This window comes from Centropristis striata, chromosome 8, assembly GCF_030273125.1.
Source record: "Centropristis striata isolate RG_2023a ecotype Rhode Island chromosome 8, C.striata_1.0, whole genome shotgun sequence".
In the NCBI taxonomy this organism is placed as follows: domain Eukaryota; kingdom Metazoa; phylum Chordata; class Actinopteri; order Perciformes; family Serranidae; genus Centropristis; species Centropristis striata.
The window spans coordinates 12,702,630-12,725,105 of NC_081524.1; the positions used below are offsets into that span (position 1 = coordinate 12,702,630).

Consider the following 22,476-nt stretch of genomic DNA (forward strand, 5'->3'; position numbering starts at 1 on the left):
TATTTTTATTTTTTACAATTCAGGACACACTGAGGAAAAATATATATGATCTCAGCTCGTTTTAAAAGTACTCACATTAACATCAATTTATGTGAATATATTATTATAATAAAAAATCACAAAATAAAGTATATAAACAATTCCTCAAAGTATTCAGTAATACTGAAAACTTGAAGCCCTCTGCTGCAAGTGCATGACCTCCGATGAATCTGCAGTTGAAAGAGTACTTGAAATGTCATACTGTGACTTTACAGATATTTTGTTCAAGTAAGTGGTTATTGGGTTGTTTTAAGGTGCTGCTTAACTTGTTTATATCATGCAATCTTATTTATGTTTTGTCTTAGTCATTTTTATCATGATTTTATACTTGAATTTCAGTTTAATTCTGATTTAGTTTCTTATTTATGTGTGATGTTTAGGACAGGAAGACATGTAAACACTTCACTGATCCTTTAGCAGCTTTAAACAATATAAGCAAAGAGAGATTTAAATACAAGCCTGTGTTATATTACACTATTTCAGGAATCAAACCCTGTAAAACTGATGCTGCATATAGGTCAAAGGGGGAAGATGGAGAGAAGAGTTTCTTGTTTAAAAATATTGTTCACATCAGCTCTCAGGTTGTAAATAGTATTTAGGAATGTGAGATTTGAAGCTCAGGCTTAAAATGGCTCTGATTTCTTGAATTTCAGTGAAAGGATATGGAAATACTTGACTTGGTACTACATATAAAGAATCAACTACATGGTATCTATTATCTGATATGTGCCAGGACTCAACAAAACTTCTTCATATGATATTTTTGTAATAATTCCACTTCATTCACTAAGTGCACACAGATAAATGTTGGTTGTAAGAAGCAACAAGTGATAGAAAACTCTGCCCAGGACAGAGAAAATACTGCTGTAGTCTAAATATTAACACTGTAATTTGTTTATTTCAGAAGTAAACCTGCTTTAGTTATACTCTCATATTAGTTTCACATTTTCTCCATCAGCTTTGTATGATACTCTGGAATGAAAACAAGAAGAAAACACTTTGCTCATTCTTTAAAGAAAGAAAAAAACTTTATTCCACATGTTAACCTTCAGTTTATTCACACATCCTATCAGTAAAGTCTGTTAGTGTAAATGAGTTGATTCAGTGATTTCATGTACAGATTCACTTCACTGCTTGACTTGAATTTCAACTATGCAAGAATAACAACAAGTGATCCTCTTATCAATTATGATCATAGGGATAAAAAAAAAAACTCACATCATTACAAAACAACTAAAGAGGAAATCTCAATGTACCACCCATAATGTTTGACTGACAGGTGACCTCAACAATCAGCTCTCAGCGGCAAACATTAAAACAAAAGAAGAGTAAAACACAGACTTTAACAAACTTTCCCTGAAATTACTTCTGTTTATTTGAGTTTACAGAACTCAGCAGTGTCTCCTTGAGACCAAAGAACAAGTCCAGCATGGAGAGGCTGAGTGAATGTGGTCTGGACTCTGTGGAGGAGAGTCATGGTGTCAGAGATGATGTAGAAGGACAGATTACCTGCACTATGATCCAGGTACACTCCTACTCTGGAGGACACAGGACCTGGGACAGGGGTATGGACATTGTTGTACAGAAATTTATAACAGCTTTTGTGACATCGTAATGCCCAAGACTTGTCATTACATCCAAATGTACTTTTACTCCCACGCCTTGTTCTGCTGATATTCTGATCTGCGACTGCTACATAAACTATGTCACCGCTCCACTCCACCTCCCAGTAAAAGCGTCCAGTCAGACGCTCTCTACTCAGGACCTGACACGTGTCAGTGAATCTGTCTGGGTGACTTGAATAACCCTGCTGTTGTCCCATTAATGTAGCTTTTCTGTTGCCCTCAGATAACAACAGCCGTGTGTGTGCTGTGTTCGGATCCAGTGTGATCTCACGTGAATATTTTAAGAAGTCAGCTCGGGTCTTGGGATCTGGTTGTGGCAGTAAAACATCCACTGCAGTCACTGTCACTGAGATGTTTGTCCATTTCTCCCTCAGAACGTCCTGTAGTTTATCCCTGACTTCTGACACAGCCGCTGTCACATCCTCAAAGTAGCGCAGAGGGCGGATATTGATGCTGGACGAGTCTGTAGACTCACTGAGTCCTGACAGTGAGTGGTAGTTGTGTAGAAACTGGTTGTGATCCTCTGTGTGTGAGAGTTTCTTCAGCTCAGCATCTTTGCTCTTCAGCTCAGTGATCTCCTGCTCCAGCTTCTCCTGGAGCTCTTTGACTCGACTCACTTCACTTTTCTGCTGGGATCTGACCTGCTGCTTCACATCAGAGCTTCTCTTCTCCATGAGACGGATCAGCTCGGTGAAGATCTTCTCACTGTCGTCCACTGCTTTATCAGCAGAGCGATTGATCGCCTCCACCTCCTGTTGAAGCAGCTTCACATCTTTCTCTCTGTCCTGGATTCTCTGCTGGAGGTTTTGTCGACTCTCCTCCAGCTCTTTCTGCTTCTCCGTCCGTTCTGCTACAGCAGAGACTGTGTCGTGGCCTTTATGTTCATCCACAGAGCAGAGATAACAGATTAGCTGCTGATCAGTACGGCAGAACATCTTCATCACCTCACTATGACGAGAGCAGATGTTCTCTTCAAAGGTCTTGGACGGCTCCACCAGCATGTGTTTCTTTAACGGAGCTGCATCATAATGAGGCTGTAAGTGTTTCTCACAGAAAGAGGCCAGACAGGTGAGACAGGACTTGAGGGCCTTCACTTTTCTCCCAGTGCAGAAATCACAGGCCACATCTTCAGGTCCAGCAGAGCAGTGATCAGCAGGAGCAGCATGGAGTCCAGTCTTCTTCAGTTTCTCCACTAAAGCTGCTAACATGGTGTTTTTCACCAGGACAGGCCTCGGATTGAAAGTCTGCCTACACTGAGGACAGCTGGCTTTCTGCTCACCTTTTTCATCCCAGAAGCCTTTAATACAGTTCATGCAGTAGCTGTGTCCACAGGGAATAGTCACTGGATCCTTCAGTAGATCCAGACAGATGGAACAAGAGAATTCTTCCCGATCCAGCTGAACTCCTTTCTCCGCCATTTCAACCCTCAGTGGCAACGACTGCGTAGGTTTCACTTTCACAGAAATGAAACCAGTTGGAGCTCTGATCTTAACATGTGTTTCTGCAGTGAATGTGGCCCGGCAGGTCTTGCACTTCACAACATGTTGGTTACACCCCTTCTGAAAACTGTAGATCTAAAGGGGAGGGAACAAGGGAATATGTGGACAGAGTGGAGCTTGTAGTGTTAGAGAGCAGGAAGAAGAGGGAGGGGTTATCAAGCTTCATCCATTCCAGGACGAGGAGCGGTTTGAGAAAGATACTCTCTGTTAAACACTGGTTTATATTAAAGCTCATTTGTCATTAAAAACATGAATCTTTTCTAAGATAAACTCTTATTTAAATCAAAGGGTCTGGAGACAGCTCCCCAGTCTTCAGAGTTGTACTGTTATTCAGTTTAATCTTTTATTTTTATTTTTTTCAATTCCAATATTTTGTATGAAAAACAGATGCATTAATCACTGCTGCAGCATGTATGTATAAGTGAATACGAGAAATGTTTTTCTTATTACAATTACATTTTAATATTATGAATGAAAGTAAACATTGACTCAGCTACACCTGCTCATTTAAAGTGAACCAGTGGCAGTTGAAGGTTCGTCCCAGCATCATGTAAAGTGCAGAATCATTGTTATTGCTGCGTGTCTTGGCCAGGACACACTGAGGAAAAATATATATGATCTCAGCTCGTTTTAAAAGTACTCACATTAACATACATTTATGTGAATATATTTTTATAATAAAAATCACAAAATAAAGTATTTAAACAATTCCTCAAAGTATTCAGTAACACTGAAAACTTGAAGCCCTCTGCTGTATTACATGACCTCCGATGAATCTGCAGTTGAAAGAATACTTGCAATGTCATACTGTGACTTTACAGATATTTTGTTCAAGTAAGTGGTTATTGGGTTGTTTTAAGGTGCTGCTTAACTTGTTTATGTCAAGCAATCTTATTTATGTTTTGTCTTAGTCATTTTTATAATGTTTTTATAATTGAATTTCAGTTTAATTCTTATTTATGATTTATTATTATTATTATTATTATTCTTATTTAGATTTAGTTTCTTATTTTTGTGTGATGTTTAGGACAGGAAGACATGTAAACACTTCACTGATCCTTTGGCAGCTTTAAACAATATAAATAAAGAGAGATTTAAATACAGGCCTGTGTTATATTACACTATATCAGGAATTAAACCCTGTAAAACTGATGCTGCATTTAGGTCAAAGGGGAAAGATGGAGAGAACAGTTTCTAGTTTAAAAATATTGTTCACATCAGCTCTCAGGTTGTAAATAGTATTTATGAATGTGAGATTTGATGATCAGGTTTAAAATGCCTCTGATTTCTTGAATTTCAGTGAAACAACATGAAAATACTTGACTTGGTATTGAATATGAAGAATCAGCTGCATGGTATTTTTTGTCTGATGTGTGTCAGGACTCAACAAAACTTCTTCATATGATATTTTTGTAATAATTCCACTTCATTCACTAAGTGCACACAGATAAATGTTGGTTTTAAGAAGCAACAAGTGATAGAAAACTCTGCCCAGGACAGAGAAAATACTGCTGTGGTCTAAATATTAACACTGTAATTTGTTTATTTCAGAAGTAAACCTGCTTTAGTTATACTCTCATATTAGTTTCACATTTTCTCCATCAGCTGTGTATGATACTCATGAATGAAAACAAGAAGAAAATACTTTGCTCATTCTTGAAAGAAAGAAAAAAACTTTATTCTACATCCAAACTTTCAGTTTATTCACACATCACATCAGAAAAAGTCTGTTACTGTAAATGAGTCGATTCAGTGATTTCATGCACAGATTCACTTCACTGCTTGACTTGAATTTCATCTACGCAAAAATAACAACAAGTGATCTTCTTATTATGATCATAGCGATAAAGAAACTTACATCATTACAAAACAACTAAAGAGGAAATCTCAATGTACCACCCATAATGTTTGATTGACAGGTGACCGCAACAATCAGCTCTCAGCAGCAAACATTAAAACAAAAGAAGAGTAAAATACAGACTTTAACACACTTTCCCTGAAATTACTTCTGTTTATTTGAGTTTACAAAACTCAGCAGTCTCTCCATAAGAAGAAGAAGACCAAAGCAAAAGTCCAGCATGGAGAGGCTGAGTGAATGTGGTCTGGACTCTGTGGAGGAGAGTCATGGTGTCAGAGATGCTGTAGAAGGACAGATTACCTGCACTATGATCCAGGTACACTCCTACTCTGGAGGACACCGGACCTGGGACAGGGGTACGGACATGCATGTACAGAAACTCATAACAGTCTTTGTGACATCTTAATGCCCAAGACTTGTCATTCCATCCAAATGTACTTTTACTCCCACTCTCTGTTCTGCTGATATTCTGATCTGTGACTGCTACATAAACTACGTCACCGCTCCACTCCACCTCCCAGTAAAAGCGTCCAGTCAGACGCTCTCTACTCAGGACCTGAAACTCTTGAGTGAATCTGTCTGGGTGACTTGAATAACCCTGCTGTTGCCCCATTAATGTAGCTTTTCTGTTGCCCTCAGATAATAACAGCTGTGTGTGTGCTGTGTTCGGATCCAGTGTGATCTCACGTGAATATTTTAAGAAGTCAGCTCGGGTCTTGGGATCTGGTTGTGGCAGTAAAACATCCACTGCAGTCACAGTCACTGAGATGTTTGTCCATTTCTCCCTCAGAACGTCCTGTAGTTTATCCCTGACTTCTGACACAGCCGCTGTCACATCCTCAAAGTAGCGCAGAGGGCGGATATTGATGCTGGACGAGTCTGTAGACTCACTGAGTCCTGACAGTGAGTGGTAGTTGTGTAGAAACTGGTTGTGATCCTCTGTGTGTGAGAGTTTCTTCAGCTCAGCATCTTTGCTCTTCAGCTCAGTGATCTCCTGCTCCAGCTTCTCCTGGAGCTCTTTGACTCGACTCACTTCACTTTTCTGCTGGGATCTGACCTGCTGCTTCACATCAGAGCTTCTCTTCTCCATGAGACGGATCAGCTCGGTGAAGATCTTCTCACTGTCGTCCACTGCTTTATCAGCAGAGCGATTGATCTCCTCCACCTCCTGTTGAAGCAGCTTCACATCTTTCTCTCTGTCCTGGATTCTCTGCTGGAGGTTTTGTCGACTCTCCTCCAGCTCTTTCTGCTTCTCGGTCCATTCTGCTACAGCAGAGACTGTGTCGTGGCCTTTATGTTCATCCACAGAGCAGAGATAACAGATTAGCTGCTGATCAGTACGGCAGAACATCTTCATCACCTCACTATGACGAGAGCAGATGTTCTCTTCAAAGTTCTTGGACGGCTCCACCAGCATGTGTTTCTTTAACGGAGCTGCATCATAATGAGGCTGTAAGTGTTTCTCACAGAAAGAGGCCAGACAGGTGAGACAGGACTTGAGGGCCTTCACTTTTCTCCCAGTGCAGAAATCACAGGCCACATCTTCAGGTCCAGCAGAGCAGTGATCAGCAGGAGCAGCATGGAGTCCAGTCTTCTTCAGTTTCTCCACTAAAGCTGCTAACATGGTGTTTTTCACCAGGACAGGCCTCGGATTGAAAGTCTGCCTACACTGAGGACAGCTGGCTTTCTGCTCACCTTTTTCATCCCAGAAGCCTTTAATACAGTTCATGCAGTAGCTGTGTCCACAGGGAATAGTCACTGGATCCTTCAGTAGATCCAGACAGATGGAACAAGAGAGTTCCTCCCGATCCAGCTGAACTCCTTTCTCCGCCATTTTTAACACTCAGTGGCAATGACTGCGTAGGTTTCACTTTCACAGAAATGAAACCAGTTGGAGCTCTGATCTTAACAACATGTGTTTCTGCAGTGAATGTGGCCCGGCTTCAGCACATGTTGGTCACACCCCTTCTGCAAACTGTAGATCTAAAGGGGAGGGAACAAGGAAATATGTGGACAGAGTGGAGCTTGCAGTGTTAGAGAGCAAGAAGAAGAGGGAGGGGTTATCAAGCTTTATCCATTCCAGGACGAGGAGCCGTTTGAGAAAGATACTCTCTGTTAAACACTGGTTTACAATAAAGCTAATTCATCATTAATAAATGTCCATCCATTCTCGTCCTGGTTAAGCAGGGCATTCCAGGCGTCCCTCTCCCCAGCCACAACGTCCAGCTCCTCCTGGGGGACCCCGAGGCGTTCCCAGGCCAATCGAGATATAATCCCTCCACCGTGTTCTGGGTCTTCCCCGGGGCCTCCTACCAGTTGGACGTGCCCAGAACACCTCTAATGGTAGGCGCCCAGGAGGCATCCTTACCAGATGCCCAAACCACCTCAACTGGCTCCTTTCGACGCGAAGGGACAGTGACTCTACTCCGAGCTCCCTCCGGATGTCTGAGCTCCTCACCCTATCTCTAAGGCTGAGTCCAGCCACCCTACGGAGGAAGCTCATTTCAGCCGCTTGTATCCACGATCTTGCTCTTTCCATCACTGCCCAAAGCTCATGACCATAGGTGAGGGTTTGAACGTAGATGGAGCGGTAAATCAAGAGCTTTGCCTTCAGGCTCAGCTCCTTCTTCATCACGACGGTCCGGTACAACGCCCGCATCACTGCTGACGCCGCACCAAACCGCCTGTCCATCTCACGCTCCGTTCTACCCTCACTGCTGAACAAGACCCCGAGATACTTGAACTCCTTCTCTTGAGGCAGTACCTCTCTCCACCCAGAGGGGGCAGTCCACCGTTTTCCAGCAGAGAACCATGGCCTCAGACTTGACTCAGAGGTGCTGACTCTCATCCCAACCGATTCGCGGTTATATATATTAATAAATATATACATTTAAATCATATAGCTTAATAATAAAAAAAATCCGAATGCAAAATAAAAACTAAATCAAAACAAATAGTGGGCTTCCACAATCTACTGAAAACTACTAAACTATATTTAATTTATAAAAAATAATAAAACTAGACCAAAATAAATCAAATCAAATAAGTTGAAGTGCACTGCCACAACCTGCTGAAAACATTAAATATACATTTAACTTCTTGCTAACTATATTCAACATATTCCATCCAGTAACTCAGCAAAAACAGCCAAAAAAGATGGGACAAAATGAGAGTATCACCATGAAACAGCAGCACAAAAATCGTTTTATCACAATTTTCTTGTTTTCATAATTACTGGAAGCCATAATTATAATTGAACATAAGACTTGATTAACTGCCGAGCTCTGCTCTCATCAACACACCATGGAGGGATCATGTTTGGGGGAGACTGTTGCTCTCAATCATTCAAGACATTCTGGAGGATTGTGGGAGCCAAACACCTTAAGACACGTTTCTGTACTTTGTCATTTTCTGTATCTTCTTAAGCCTCTTTTCCCAGATTCCATGACACAAACTGCCCTGAAAATATGCACATAACCGATTGAAAATGACACTATAGACTAGTTCACAATTGGAGCAATGACAGCAATGTCTAGCTTTCAGCTTGTTGCAAAAAACTGGAGAAAATCAATACGGACTTGGACTTCAAGTTGGCATACTCATGAATCATCTTTAGCTTGATCCCAGTTCGTTTTAAAGGCCCTGAAAACCTATTTTCTCAATCAGCTGCTTGAGGCATGCAGTCTTACATGAAAAACACAACTTTCCCACATATGTGCTACAATCGCAATCATTCTTAAGGGATTTTGTTTTTATTGTCTGTGGGAATGTGAATAAATTAAAGATTTTGGTAAGTTTGTTGAGTGCAGTAATGTGGGTAAAATGCTGGCTAATATGGGGAACTCAGGGTAACTTATTATGGTCTGTATGCAGGGGTGAGATATAAATATAGATATGTTCGCTTGGCTTGTGGCCATGTGTTTAATCTAAAAATATGTCCCATTATGTTTTATCCTATTCAGTCCGATGCTGTAAAAGGTAAGGCTTTGTTTATGTGGCTGTGTGTTACAGTATTTTGTTTGAGATGTTATTTTTCTCTCTTTTTACATTTAAAAAAAAAATCAATTTACATTTTTTCTGTTTTTGTGGTTTTCAACATTTGTACCTTGTTCATATAGTTATAGAAAAAAAACCCACCCAATTAACTGCCAAAAAAATAGTTGTGCCTATTTCACGATTAACATTTTATGTTTGTGTTTTTGTCTCCAGTCTAAAGTGGAAAGTCACCTACTTGTGTGCACCAATCAGTGTTTAGGAATATTTTAATCAAAATGTGATGACGTTGTAGAGCTTATGTTGCCAGGCAACGTCAATCAAATCTGATTAAACAACACCAACAGTCCTGACTAAGTGTATCGCACTTAAACAACAACAACTTTACTTGTTCGATAGATAACTAATGCAATAGATACATGCTTATTGAGGTCTAAGGGATACTACATGAATAAAGAAGTAAAGGACACACTCTGTGGGATAACAGAAAATGTTTGCAGAAATAAACTGTGCCAGGAGCTGTGGGGAAAAAACATATTTGACCAGTAATGAGAAGATCAATGAGAGTGAAGATTAGGACGGATGATGGATAGATATTGAAGAAAAAAGAGGGAAAAGATTTTGGAAAGGTCCCTGATAATGATGAATAGCAGACATACCGGAGTTGAAACAAACATTAAAGAGGAGAGGAGGAAGAGACAGAGATGGTTTGAGGGTGAAGAGGAGCCGTAAAGTTAGATTTCTTGCTCTGCTTGTTTAGTTAAAGCGGTCATTAGTACGTGCAAAATCCATCAGCTTTGTAATCAACACGGCTCTTAATTTGGTGCATCATAACTGTAGATTTCAATTGGTGCTCCCATGAGGTAAATGAGGCCACTTTTCTCTCCAATCTAATCTGAGTCAAGTGGGGAAACTGGTCAATTTATAGTCTGAGACAGAAGAAATAGCTGCAGGGCCGCTGAATACTTAAACTGTTATGTTCCGAAGACAATTCCAAATTGAAAGTTAGAAAGTTTTTCAGAGAAAAAGAGGCAGAATGAAATGAATTTGCACAAAGTATTATTAACCTCTGGCACTCTTACAAAATTTGTTAGGCTCTGTCTGGTCCTTTAGATCAATCAGAAGCAGGGAGAGGGAGAGATCCCTGCAGAGTGAGTTACTCCTCTGTGGTCCGCTCCACGTTTGCTGAGGGAGCGCTAGCTCACTAGGGACAAATTAGCCACACAGGAGCACTGAGGCATCATGGGAAATTAATGATCAGGACCTCCAGGAAGTGAGCTAATGAGTCCTAGTGCCACACACACTTACACTATGAACCACACACACACACACACACACACACAGGATAAAAGATAGAGAATGCAAAAGAAAGAGGGGGGGATCCTGCAGAAAGGAAATAGCCAAACGTGCAGTTCCAGAAGCTAATAACACAAAGCTATCAATGTAACTTTGTCTGCATGAGTGATAGTGCTGGAACAATAGTAATCCCACACACACACACACACACACACTTAAGAGAATCAGATAATTAGAGAGGACCACCAGTGGCTTTCGCCCATGGAGGCGTAGTGATTACTGTCACTACACCCTCCCCTGGGGCGGCTGACAACAACCAGTGAATTAAAACACACACACACACACACACACACACACACACACACCTCATCCAGGCAAGTGTAGCTGAACTATGGATCCTGCAGGAGACAGTCAGAGGGGTGGTGTGACTCTCCCGCTGTTTGATTTTCTTACATGTTGGGTAACTGAACACACCATTTTACAATGTAATGTTGCCCTACTTGGAGTCGTAGCTATCACAAGACATATGATCACATATGCTAATCAATTCTACCATCAAATACAAGTCACATGAGCAAATATGACTGGCTCTACTGGTGGCAGCTGGAGATCAACAAACGTAACAGCCACAGATTTAAACATACTAATGTAATGAATCTGTTGTAGTTTTTTGGGTTTAGGCAACAAAACTACTTCTAAGGTTATAGAACAAAGTAAATATAAAAAAGATAATTAGAAAAGTTAAATTATGGACTTAACCACTGGAAGTAGCATATGTCTGTCACTCATTTAGTGTGAAAATCACAACTTCAAGACTACTAATCACAAGACATCAAGTTGTGTAATGTGAGCAGTGGAGCCATCAGACAGCCTAAACTTAGTGGACTTTGTCGTTCTTTATACTCTGTATCCTCACTTCCACCGTTACTTTTACGATCTGTAACATCACTTGCGCCTCGGCATCCTCCATAATTGCCACGGCCACTCGAGGGCGCTGCTAACTACAACCGTACATATGGGGCTTTTAATGCTGCTACACAAATGACACATGGGGTCGTTTTTTGAGGCAGGACCGTCTCAGCTATTAAGTAGTCTCACATAGGCAGAAATATCTCCACAAAACTGTGTCAACACTGGACAAATACAGTAACTTTAAGCAAAAGCTGAAGGAAATTTAGGAAGAGAAGCTGTTCAAAGGCACCTCACATGGGCAAACACCCTGCAGAGGAGCTGCTCAAGGACTCCAGGTTGTGTGCTGGAGCTTTTTTGCATGACATAGGTTTAAATAAGTTTGACTGTTCAGCTCCAGATGAGACATACCAGGGGGGGGAGAAAAGAGGACAGAGGGTCCCTGGCTATCCTGAAAAACTGGAACAGTGACAGACTGTCTCCCCACACCAGTCGGCGCACCTCTCAAGGATTTGACCTTGCACTACAGTATCATACATCACCACACCCTTGTCCGCTGATTGGTCTAAAGTTTCCCCCGGCACCGCCCTCAGCTCAGCGGATCCGCCCTTCCAGCGCTCCGCAGCCTGTTGCTGCCAAACCAGCTGGCATTTCCAAATGATATCCTGACCCACGACTGTACTCTAGACCCTGACCTTTAAACTCAGGTTCTTTTATCACTTTTTCACGATATATATCAAGAGTTCATTATGAGGACCACGGAGAAACTCTCAAGAACTTTTCCCCGTGGAAGTTCACACCTCCCACTCTGCAGCCTGTGATTTTACCTGTTTTTTTTTTTTTTTCTTTTTTGGAAAGACTTGAATCAGTTTACCTTCATGCATGATGCGAAACTACTACTCCAGCACATGACGTAGAAGTTTGAAGTTTGGTGAAGCCGCTGGGGGAAAGCTGTCCACTGAGCCCTCTCTGTGTGTCGGGGTCTCCTCACCTGATTGTCCCGCCACTCCCCGCCGGTGCAGAGCCTCTCTGCGGCCCCGCGGCTGTCAGGATGGGGACACTGGGAGCTCTGCCTGTTTGGAAAGCCACGATTTTCTTCTTTAACTTAATCTCAGCTGCTGTGGCCAAAAGACACGTCGTGTATTGGAATTCTACAAACACAAGGTGAGAAAACAGTGCGCTTAATGGTGCTCTTTCCCAAGATTAAATGACAACAGTGTTGTTTTCCTCTGCGGGCAAAGTGAAGGTTTAATGTGAGGAGCAAGAGTTGATTCATTTTAACCTACTTTGCACTGAGTAAACGTAGCTGGTCTGAACTTGCGCTGCCATATTGCTCAACGACCACAATAATTCCTACTAAATGAGTCAGACCTTTGTTGGTTTTAAAGAATCTCTGCTATGCAGCACATCTCGTCCTTGTGTGCTTAATTGAAGAAGGGTGCAGAGAAGGTACGGCCAACTAAAAACCTGCAATAACACATCAGCTACCAGACAGCTATTTAAGTTAAATAAGGAGCCCAGAATGACCTGATCTCACCTTCTATCTTTATCACAGTGACTTCACTCTAACCCTGGCTTTCACCTGCCCACTGCCTCTTGGAAATAGTTATTATTCTACTTATAGAAAGCCAGAAGTAAGGGCTTCTTCATAAGTGTTTGTTCTAAATAGTGTCCCAGATAGCATTCTGGGGACACAGGTGTATATTAAAGTCTAAAGTGCTGCTGTGCATGTCGTTGGATAATGGGAAGGTGTGTGTGTTTGTGAGCTCGGGTAAAGAGTTGATTGGGGCCATTAGCTAGGCAGAGCGAGGCTCACCTGCTGATCCAGGTGTTCCAGTCTGGCTAATTGAAGGGTTGAGGTGGGAGACCTGCAGGGCCAGTAGGGCTACTGCCCAAAATAACACGCTCTCACCTGCTTATTTAGAGACTCTCGCTCTCCGTGGGGCCCTGATTCCCCAAACAGCCTTTCAAATGAGTAACCTTTTTAGCTAATAGCCGTTGGCCACAGAGACCGCTGTTTTGTCTTGAATTTTACATTTGTGGATGCACAAATGTACAGAGATATGACTCCTGGGATGGGTCATTTCCCTGAGGGCTCCTTTGTCAGGTCTGCAGCAGGATTCATCTCGTACTGGAGTCAGCTGAGGTTGTATCCAGTGTGTCCAGGCGGGTAAAACCCAGTCCTGTAATTGGGATCCAACAGAAATGTGTTGGGGAGGAACACTGTGAGGATTAGGAAGCACCTTCTTGTTCCCCAGGGATTCAGGGATGAATGGTCACAGTCTGTGGCAGGGCCACACAGTTGGCTGCAACACCACACAATCACAATGCCATCAGCATCACGGCAGAGGGTAACCCACTGTGGCAGAGAATCACTCTCATCAGCAACACCACCCAATCACAAAGCTATCAGCGGAGCCGTGATGTTGCACCCGGTCCAAAATCCCCTGGGTTTAACACTAGGACTCTGTTTCTCTCCTCTCCTCTCCTCTCCTCTCCTCTCCTCTCCTCTCCTCTCCTCTCCTCTCCTCACTCTTCATTACCTCCCTTGTTACATCCCGCTCTCCTTTTCATTTTTTTGTCTGCACTCACCCCCGCTCCTCCTCCTTCACCCCCTTTATCTCTCACGACTCCCTCCTGCCCGCTGATGGATATTGGCGGTGTGATTAGTTGAGCTTCAGTCATTTTCCCATACCATATTTTCTATTAGCTGCCAGCCAGCCAGGTTGTCCTGAGGCCTATAAATGTAGCCTGGCGAGGGAAAGGGCGCACAGGGACAGGACATCGATGCTTTAGCTGGCATGATGCTGCACTGCGGAGTCCAGGACTCTACTCATGCTGATGGCAAACAGGGTTCTTGTTTATTTGTTTCACAATGTTGTTGTAATTTAAAGTTCTGCCATTATTCCTAACTAACCTCCTAGCTTTGCCTCATTTCGTAAAGCTGCTCCAATCAGGATTTATACAATATGAATAGATGACAATACACACATGAGCACACAAAAAGTTATTATCCGACTCTGCAGTTCCACTCAGGAGAGTTTTAGCATCTTTCAGCTAGCATCTTAACATCACTTTTAATAGCAAAATAGCTCTGATAAAGCTAATGTAAGCTACTTGGTCAACACAAAATAGAGTTAGCGACTAGTGGAACATTTTCTCTGAACATTTTAGCATCTCTCAGCTCATTGTTTTGGTTTTACAGCCAGCAACTTCACTATTTTCATTCAGTTTCACTGCTATTTCTGTGGCTAATTGTGAAATAGCTTTGATAAAGCTACTGTAAGCTAGCTACCTGGTCAACAAGGAGCAACAGTTAGCAGCTAATGGAGAATTTAGCAGCTAAACAGTTGGTGGAGAACAAAACAGAGCAAAAAGTGAGAAGTTTTGATTTACATTTACCTGTTTGCCAGAGACACTACTTGAAAGGCTAATTTTGCTTCATGTCTGCTAGCTCTGTAAATACGGAGTTGTTTGCTGACACTAACACTACAAGCTAATATGTCGAAGTCATGTTAATGGAGTGTCATATCATGATAATATTGAAACATATTATCAGAATGTGGTTGGTGCTAGTTTCCACTGGTTCAACTATCAATGTAGAGGTTGGTGATGTAGCAAATCCATTGTTCATGCCATCTCTGACACTGGAAACACAGCTCAAAAGAAGCTAGCTGCCGTTTCAGAAATAAAAAAAAATTCTCAGCTCGTATATAAAAAGTAACTGTAGCTGGCGAGCAAACAGGCCCCTCTTTAATACGGATGACAGGAGACATTCTCTGGCCATCACCTTTCTTTCGACATCTAGATTTATGGTTTTAATGAAGCAGGGGCAGTGAAGTGGAGACTGAAGGGCCTTGTTGCTCTGTTCTTTGCTGGCTAATATGGCTGTAACAACGGCTCTGTGAAGCACTTTAACTGGCACACATTTAGCACCCTCCAGATTGAAAAATGGAGCTCTGAAATGGAAGTGAAAGACTGACTGCAGGGTCAGCGTTGAACATCGTGGAATCAAGACACCCTGGCCTCTTTCATTGTGAGGCTCAAGTGATTCGATTGCCCTTTTATGATTTTATGAACAGCGTTTACGACCGTTCTTGGTTTTATAACGTGTGTTTCTCTCAGAGCGATAGTTCCTTATTAGAGGAGAAATTATTTTTTACTTCCTGGAGCAGTTAAAGGTTAGTAAAATATTATAACCGCAGTGCTCTAAGCTTGAGTGTGTGCTGACAGTATACCTTAGATCTCCCCTGAGGAGCAAGCTCAGACTGGTTTATTGGTGTATTCAGCCCCCTCCTCTGTACCATGGTGTGCTTTAAAACCTGTTGGGCCAAATAAGTTGACCAGCCTATTTGCTGATACAACAGTGTCTGCTTCTTGTGCTGCATTCATCCTCATAAATTCACTCAGGATCTGTCAGGAAGTTTACTCAGAGCGCCAAAACTTTAAGGATTGAATTCCCTTTTTTTTTTTCGTGAAAGAGGCTTTTTGCCACCCATATATTGGCTGCTCATACATCTTTAACAAGAATAAATGTCACCCAAACCTGAGCCTTAAATCACAAACTCCATTCCCCTGTCCTCTGACTTACCCTTGGTCTTGGCTCACACCTCCTCTGTTGCTTTCCCCTCTTATCCCACATGGCAGGAGGCAAACTTGTTGCAACAGTTCCCCTGGATCACCGCTTAAACTCTTGTTTCCAGGCTCTCTTGTCTTCTCCCTCCTGCGGAGCTGGGTGTCTATTGGAGATAAGTGTTTCTATGTAGAAAGATACAGCACAACAGGAATATTCGAACCAATTTCTCTTACCTGTAGTCCCTCTCGCTCACCCTAAATTCACTTGCAAATTGGGACATAGACCATAAAGCATTTAAAACAACAGCAGACCCCTCTGAACTCACTCTCTTTCTTCTCTCTTCCTGTCTGTCTCTCTCTCTCTCTCCTCTTCTGACAAAAGCTCAGGGCGAGCTCCAGCCAGTGAAGCATGTTTAAATGGTGCGTGAGGAGATGAATATTTGTATTGGTTTTTCTGTATCTTTATTGAAAGCAGCCCTCATAAGTCTTATGTGTAATCTCCGCTCTGTTTATGCATCATTTCCCTTTTGTGTGCACTCATGAATGATCTCGTTTAAATACCAAAGCAAATCACATTCTGCATACCATACTTTCACACACACACACATACACACATATACCTGATGTGTGTGCGAGCAGACACACATGCAGTGTACAGTAAAGTGAAAGCAGACAGTGTTTGTAATTGTGTCTTGTCAGATGATTGCACCTCCAGACTGATTTATTTATTTTTTTTATTTCTTCACCCACTGCTGTCTGTCTTCCTGTTGTGTGAGTGTGTGAGTGTGTGTGTGTGTGCATGCAAATGAATGTATTTCTCTTACTGCCTGCTATCTCTCCTCACTGTGTCTGTCTCTGTACTAATCTCTGTCTTCCCCTGGTAAATGATTAACATGGAGAACCTGGCTGAACTATAATCAACAAACCCACAGTGAGGTAATTACCACTTTATTCCCTGTCCTGCTAACAAAGCAATCTCTCTCTCTCTCTCTTTCTCTCTCTCTCCTCATCTGTCATCTAACTGTATCAATGTCTCCCTCCTTTTCTGTCTTTCTGTGTCAGTGCCTATTGTCTCACTCTGCTGTGCCGTGGTCTGTGTAGATCCAGAGATGTGTCCCTGATTGTGTCCCTTATCTGTCTCTGTAAATGTGCTTTGTCTGTTTGTTTGTGCTATTGAGTGTATTATCTGGAGGTAAACTGTGGGCCGAGTTAACTTTGTGTACACTTGAGCTTCTTCATCTCTGTCGGGAAAACAATGCGAAGCAGTGATTTTAGTGATTTGTATGCCTGTGAATTGACATTCGCTGCCATTGTTGTCGGTTGAAGTTCATCCCAGTGGAACAATAGCTCTGTGAGAAGTGTGTGTGCTTGAGTGTGTGTGTGTGTGTGTGTGTGCTTTTTGGAACTGACCTGCTGGTTGGCGTAAAAGGGGACTCTTTGTTTCCTTGAGAAGAGATGGAGTGTGATAACTTTAAGTTCTGGGAGAAAAACAAAACCCAGAAATGCACCAGGATGCCCGGCCCTATTAAAACACGCAGAATTCGTTTGTGGCCATGATTCATGGTTTTTCACAAGTTTTGAGAGATTTCTCTGCCACTCCAAGCCACTTTCACTACTTGCTTTGAGTGGAAAAACTCTCAATTCCGGCCAGCGGTGTGCGGCTGTGGGAACATTTACCAACCGCTGTGCTGGCCTCCGGTCTAAATAGGTCATTGTTTTGTTTCCACTCGTTAGCTGATTTTAGGTGTGACTAAAGTGTTTGAGGGAAAAGGCGTGTTATTGCCTTTGGATGCATGTTTTTTAAAAGGTTGGGCATGCAGATATAGTGCAGCCTTTAAAGTGTCACACAGCCTCATTTTGTGAAGAATTTCAAGTGATTCTTTACAGATATAGGTGACGATAACCCGTGTGTATATCTGTGTGAAATCAGTAATCCTCCGTTTTACTGTTTAGTGTTATATGATACCCAAGAGCGAAGGCAACATAAAAGTTGCAAAATAATCTTTGCAACTGAATTGTAAGCAGAGATACACAGACAGAGAAAGATGCAAGCACACTGTGCTGAAAATGAGGTTTAGACGGAGGCCTAGCAGTGAGGATGTCTGTATTAAAATGGATCAGATAGTCACAGTGCAGCTCAGAGCCGTCTGAGCAGACATGGTGTACGAGCATGAAAGGACGGCTGCTCTCTCCTCCTGGTCAGGATATTTAGTCAATCGATACCAATTTAACACCCAGATATTATCGCCGGCTCCTCGCATTATCGCCAGACTGCATATGGACCCGTCTCTTTCCCAATTTCTCTCCCCACGCCGCCCTGTTTCTCTCTGTACACACATACATCAATATTAGGTTGCATTAAGCTGTAATAAGTTGTATTGTACCAATGTTTCCAAGTGGCGTGGAACAGCTGCAGAATGAAATGAGGTTCAGTGTCGGCCGCCGCTCGGTTGGCACAGAGCAGCCTGGCTTTGGCACAAAATGGCTGCTGTTGTGCCGTATGTGTGTGAAGAGGGTGGTTATGGTGGTTAAGGGCTGTGGGTGAGCAGCGAGCAGAGAGCATTCATTCATTCATTCACGGCACACAATGAGCTGGCTTTGTTGTAGGTGTCGGGCCAACTGTGTATTCCTTTGACATACAAAACAGCAATTAAATTGTGGCGTGAGAATATGGAAACTCAAAATGTGGGAAACACTGTCGACTTAAGCTCGGGCAAAATAACACAATCTGCCGGTTGTTTGGAATTTCACACACACGCACACACACGTGCGTGCACAGACAGGCCGACACACACTCTCAAGTACATATAACCTCACACAATGCTCTTCCACTCAGCTCAGAAATCCTGCCAAGAGGCAACCTGGGAATTCCCTGAGACAGAAATTGAATTAGTATTGACCCAGGCAGAGCAAAAGGCTGTAGCAGGAACCTGGATTATTGTACCATACAAGGTCCTCGCTGCCAGGAGGACACTGAGACATGTTTGCCATCACACCTCAAATCTTCAAAGGTGCTTAAGGACAGTTGCAGCAAAAGCTCCTTTTACTGCCTGTCTGCTGCCATAGATTATGTTTACTGGGGCAATAGCTGCTGCAGTTTTCCTTTATCTCAGAAAGCAAAAAAGTTTTTGGATGTGAATTTCTGTTTTACTCAACAAACCTGATTAATCCTATGAAGAAACACTTTGTATGCAAAGTTGAACTTGTTATTTATACAAACTTATGAAGAATGTTTTTACCAGTTTCCCCAGTATGAGATGATACTTTTTTTACTTTGGAACATTACTTTTTTTTTTTTTTTACATTTTTAAGCCATGACATATAGGATCAAGTCTTTCAAAATCTCATTTGCATCTTAAAAGCCACAGATTTCTCCACACAGCACTGCCCATGTGAGAGATATACAGTTGTAGGTTGTTTAATATGGAGCTGCAGCGGTTAGTCAACTAATTGATTGTCAATCAACAAATAATAAACTATTTTGTTAATATATTGAAGAAAATGCTGTTTTCAGCCTCTCAAATGTAGAGATGTCCTGCTTGCCCCTGTTTAATATCGTATAAATTGAATATCTTTGGGTTTTGAAGTGACAAAATGACATTTAAAGGCATCTCCTCGGACTTTGAGAAACTGAGACGGACATTTTTCACTATTTTCTGACATTTTATAGGCAAAATGAGAAAATAATCAGCAGATTAATCAATAACCTTAGCTGCAGCCCTTGTTTAATATGCATACTTGTTGACCAAAAAATGATGCAGTATGTTGAAGAACCTGAAGTGGTTTTAAGTGTTTTTTTCAAGATTTGGTGTTGAAGAAATATTGCAAGTGTTCATTATGGACCTCTATAATAATAACGTGAGTTATCATTCTGTCATGAAAAGGCATAATGGAGAATAAAAAGCATTTTGCCTTCAAATGAAATCGTAAATTCTGTTACAGGTATAGAAAAATCATCAAATGGTAAAAATCAGAAATTTCACTGCAAGACATCTCATGTTTTGCTTCCGTAATTTGCTTTCCTTGACTCGCCAGCTTGTCAGTCTTTACTTATTGATTAGTATTTATGAATTATGTCATCTAGAAATCCACTTTCTTAGTTGGCAGGTGCATGCTGCAGTACAGTGTGTCTTGACTGAGATGTGCATCCAGAGATAGGAGCGGCGCTTTCACACCAGAACAAACTTTATGAACTAATAAACCTGCTAGAAATCACAGCTCCACTACACTTTATCTCAACACAACAAAGAGACACTTAGATAAAAATACCTGAAGGGGTGTGAACACGTATGTGTGTGTGTTTAGGAGGTGTATAACTTTTGTGTATGGCACCTTTTTAGAAATTATTCTGCTTATCCGAATTACCTTCTCATAAAAAGAGCTTCAAGTAACACTTTTGTCAGTTCTTTTTTATATTCCCAGTTCCTAAAAAGCACCTTTCATCCTGTGCTTTGTGATTTCCATGACAATGGGAAGATATTTTGAATCCGCTGTTTGATTTTTTTGGGAGATTTTTCCACGGTGGAACAAAAACTAATATTATTTTGCCATTTCCTCCTTGAATTCAGGCAGCACAGCCTACTTTCCAGCCCCCAGTGATGTGAAACACACACGCATTCCTCTTCTCTGTTTCTTTTTGGGCTGGCATACACATACCACACACACACACACACACACACATACACACTCCACATATGAATATACTCCCTCTCTGCTTCCTTTTTCTGCCAGCCCCCAGAGATTGTAAAAACATTAGACCTGCAGTGGAGGGAGCGAGGGATGGAGAATGCGTTAAGGAGAGGATGGTAGGGAAAGAGTCAACAGATTTCAACTCCCAAAACAGCTCGGGAAGGCCCCAAGGGAAGGAGGGATGAGGTGAGAGAGAGAGGGAGAGAGAGAGAGAGGGAGAGAAGGAAGAAAGGATGTCAGCAGGAATTACTATCACTGTCACAAGCAGGCGTGAGGAGAAACCCCCATCTCCTCCCCTCCCTCCAAACTACACACACACACACACACACACACACTCTGTGACGCAGGCTCGTATACAGGTGTGGCACAGAGACACACTCACACACACCACTAAGAGTACCATCACCCAGCCTGCATACACACTCACACACGGCTGCTCGGACTCTGGGGAGAGCCCGAGTAGGAATCACACCCCATTTAGAACTGACACTGCTCTCTGGTTTGTGTGTGAGTGTGTGTGTGTGTGTGTGTGTGTGTGTCGGTGTTGACTAAGCACATTGTGTATGATATGCATGTTATAAAATTACCCTCTTTACCTGAGTGGGAAAAAAGTACAAAAAATGAAAGGAATGTGGTATTATTCAAACAGGCCTGTGCTCACATTGTTTGAGGCTTACAGTAAGATGATGAGATATGGTGTGTGTGTGTGTAGGTGTGTATGTGTGTGTGTGTGTGTGTGCCAGCATATTTGGGTATGTTATTTTTGTTGCAATAACCAGTACCACATGATCTCCGGGTGTGCAGTAATGCGCAGCTTGATCCCTGTCTCCTGGTACTCTCACTGCTATTTTTTCCCTCTGCTTCCTTGTTCTTTTTCTTGCCCTTCCTTCTCTTTTTTCCCCCAACATTTTGTTCCAATCAAATCTTTTATTTATGAGTAGAAGGAATGTGAAAGGACTTTTTTTTTTCTCCTCCAGAATTAGTTCTTTGATCAACCTGCAGTTGTGCGGCTAGATGAGTGCAGTATGGTGCATATGCTATTGCTTTTGTGGAAGCGAAGGTGCCATCTACAACACTGACAGGCTGCTGACACGTTAGTATGCAGAGTAGGGACGTTCTGTACAAACACTAAATGCACCTTTCCTTGAGGCTAAGTTGATTAAATTGTGTTTAAGTTTATTTTTTACATATTTTTATGTAAACTGTCATTTTTTGATGAATTGCTCTCTGTCACTGTCCAAAAGTATGTTTTGTTATATTCATCAGAAATGATCAGATGGCTGTAATTCACAGTCTGAGAGCATCCCGAGTGGTGGCGGTAATGTTGTGCTGAATGGAAGAGGGGAAATAGCCTTGTCCCAAATCTCCATAGCGGTGGCCTTGTAGCAGGAGAACTCATGAATCTCATTGCTCTCCTATTCAGCTGGAAATGGAGTTCTTGTACGCAGCACGCTTCTCAAAACACTGGAGCGGACGCTGCGTGTTTATGATTGTGGAATTAATCTGTGTGCTCTCCCAAAATACACCCACTGACAAATGCCTAGTCATGAAAGTCAAAAAATCCCTTACTCACTACATTTTCTACATTTAAGGAGGTTCCCTGATGGATTTCCTTTCAGAGCAGGAAATAGTTTGGAACGCTGTTGTTCTTCATGCAAGGTAGATACTGAATACGCAAAAAAGTGTTGTTTCTTTGTGGTATTTGCTTACTTTGCAACATATTTACAGTGGACTTTGTGTTACTATGAAGAAAAAGAACACCCGCCGACACCAGGGATGCACTATTAGGGCCCGACCAATATGGGGTTTCTGAGACTGATACTGACTTTAGAGGGGAAAAACTCACAGATAGGCGATTGATGAATTTTTGAGCAGGAATGAAACCTTTTAGAATTGGATTGTGCACCAATTTTGCACCGATATGACTAAGCAAAGGTAGAAAAGTACTTTCTTATATAAATAACTTTCTTAAAGTCCCCCAGTGCTCAGAAAT

General features: G+C 42.0%; 3 protein-coding genes across 4 annotated transcripts in view; 1 reads left to right on the top strand and 2 right to left on the bottom strand.

The window, feature by feature from the left end:
- Positions 1 to 1,051: 1,051 nt before the first annotated feature.
- On the bottom strand, positions 1,052 to 3,147 carry LOC131976819 (tripartite motif-containing protein 16-like). Its single transcript, XM_059339982.1, has one exon. The coding sequence runs from the start codon at positions 3,080 to 3,082 to the stop codon at positions 1,412 to 1,414; it is 1,671 nt and encodes a 556-aa protein (XP_059195965.1). The 5' UTR covers positions 3,083 to 3,147; the 3' UTR covers positions 1,052 to 1,411.
- Positions 3,148 to 4,817: 1,670 nt separating this feature from the next.
- Positions 4,818 to 6,961, bottom strand: LOC131977035 (tripartite motif-containing protein 16-like). The gene has a single exon (XM_059340290.1). It carries the CDS (start codon positions 6,853 to 6,855, stop codon positions 5,176 to 5,178), a length of 1,680 nt encoding a protein of 559 aa, XP_059196273.1. The 5' UTR covers positions 6,856 to 6,961; the 3' UTR covers positions 4,818 to 5,175.
- A 4,919-nt stretch (positions 6,962 to 11,880) lies between these two features.
- Positions 11,881 to 22,476, top strand: part of si:dkey-246i14.3 (ephrin A4) — a 35,897-nt gene continuing 25,301 nt past the window's right edge. For both annotated transcript variants that reach the window (XM_059338334.1, XM_059338333.1), the window contains exon 1: positions 11,881 to 12,383. In XM_059338334.1, coding sequence (XP_059194317.1) covers positions 12,271 to 12,383 — 113 coding nt within the window. In that variant the 5' untranslated portion in view covers positions 11,881 to 12,270. The remainder of the gene's footprint in view (positions 12,384 to 22,476) is intronic.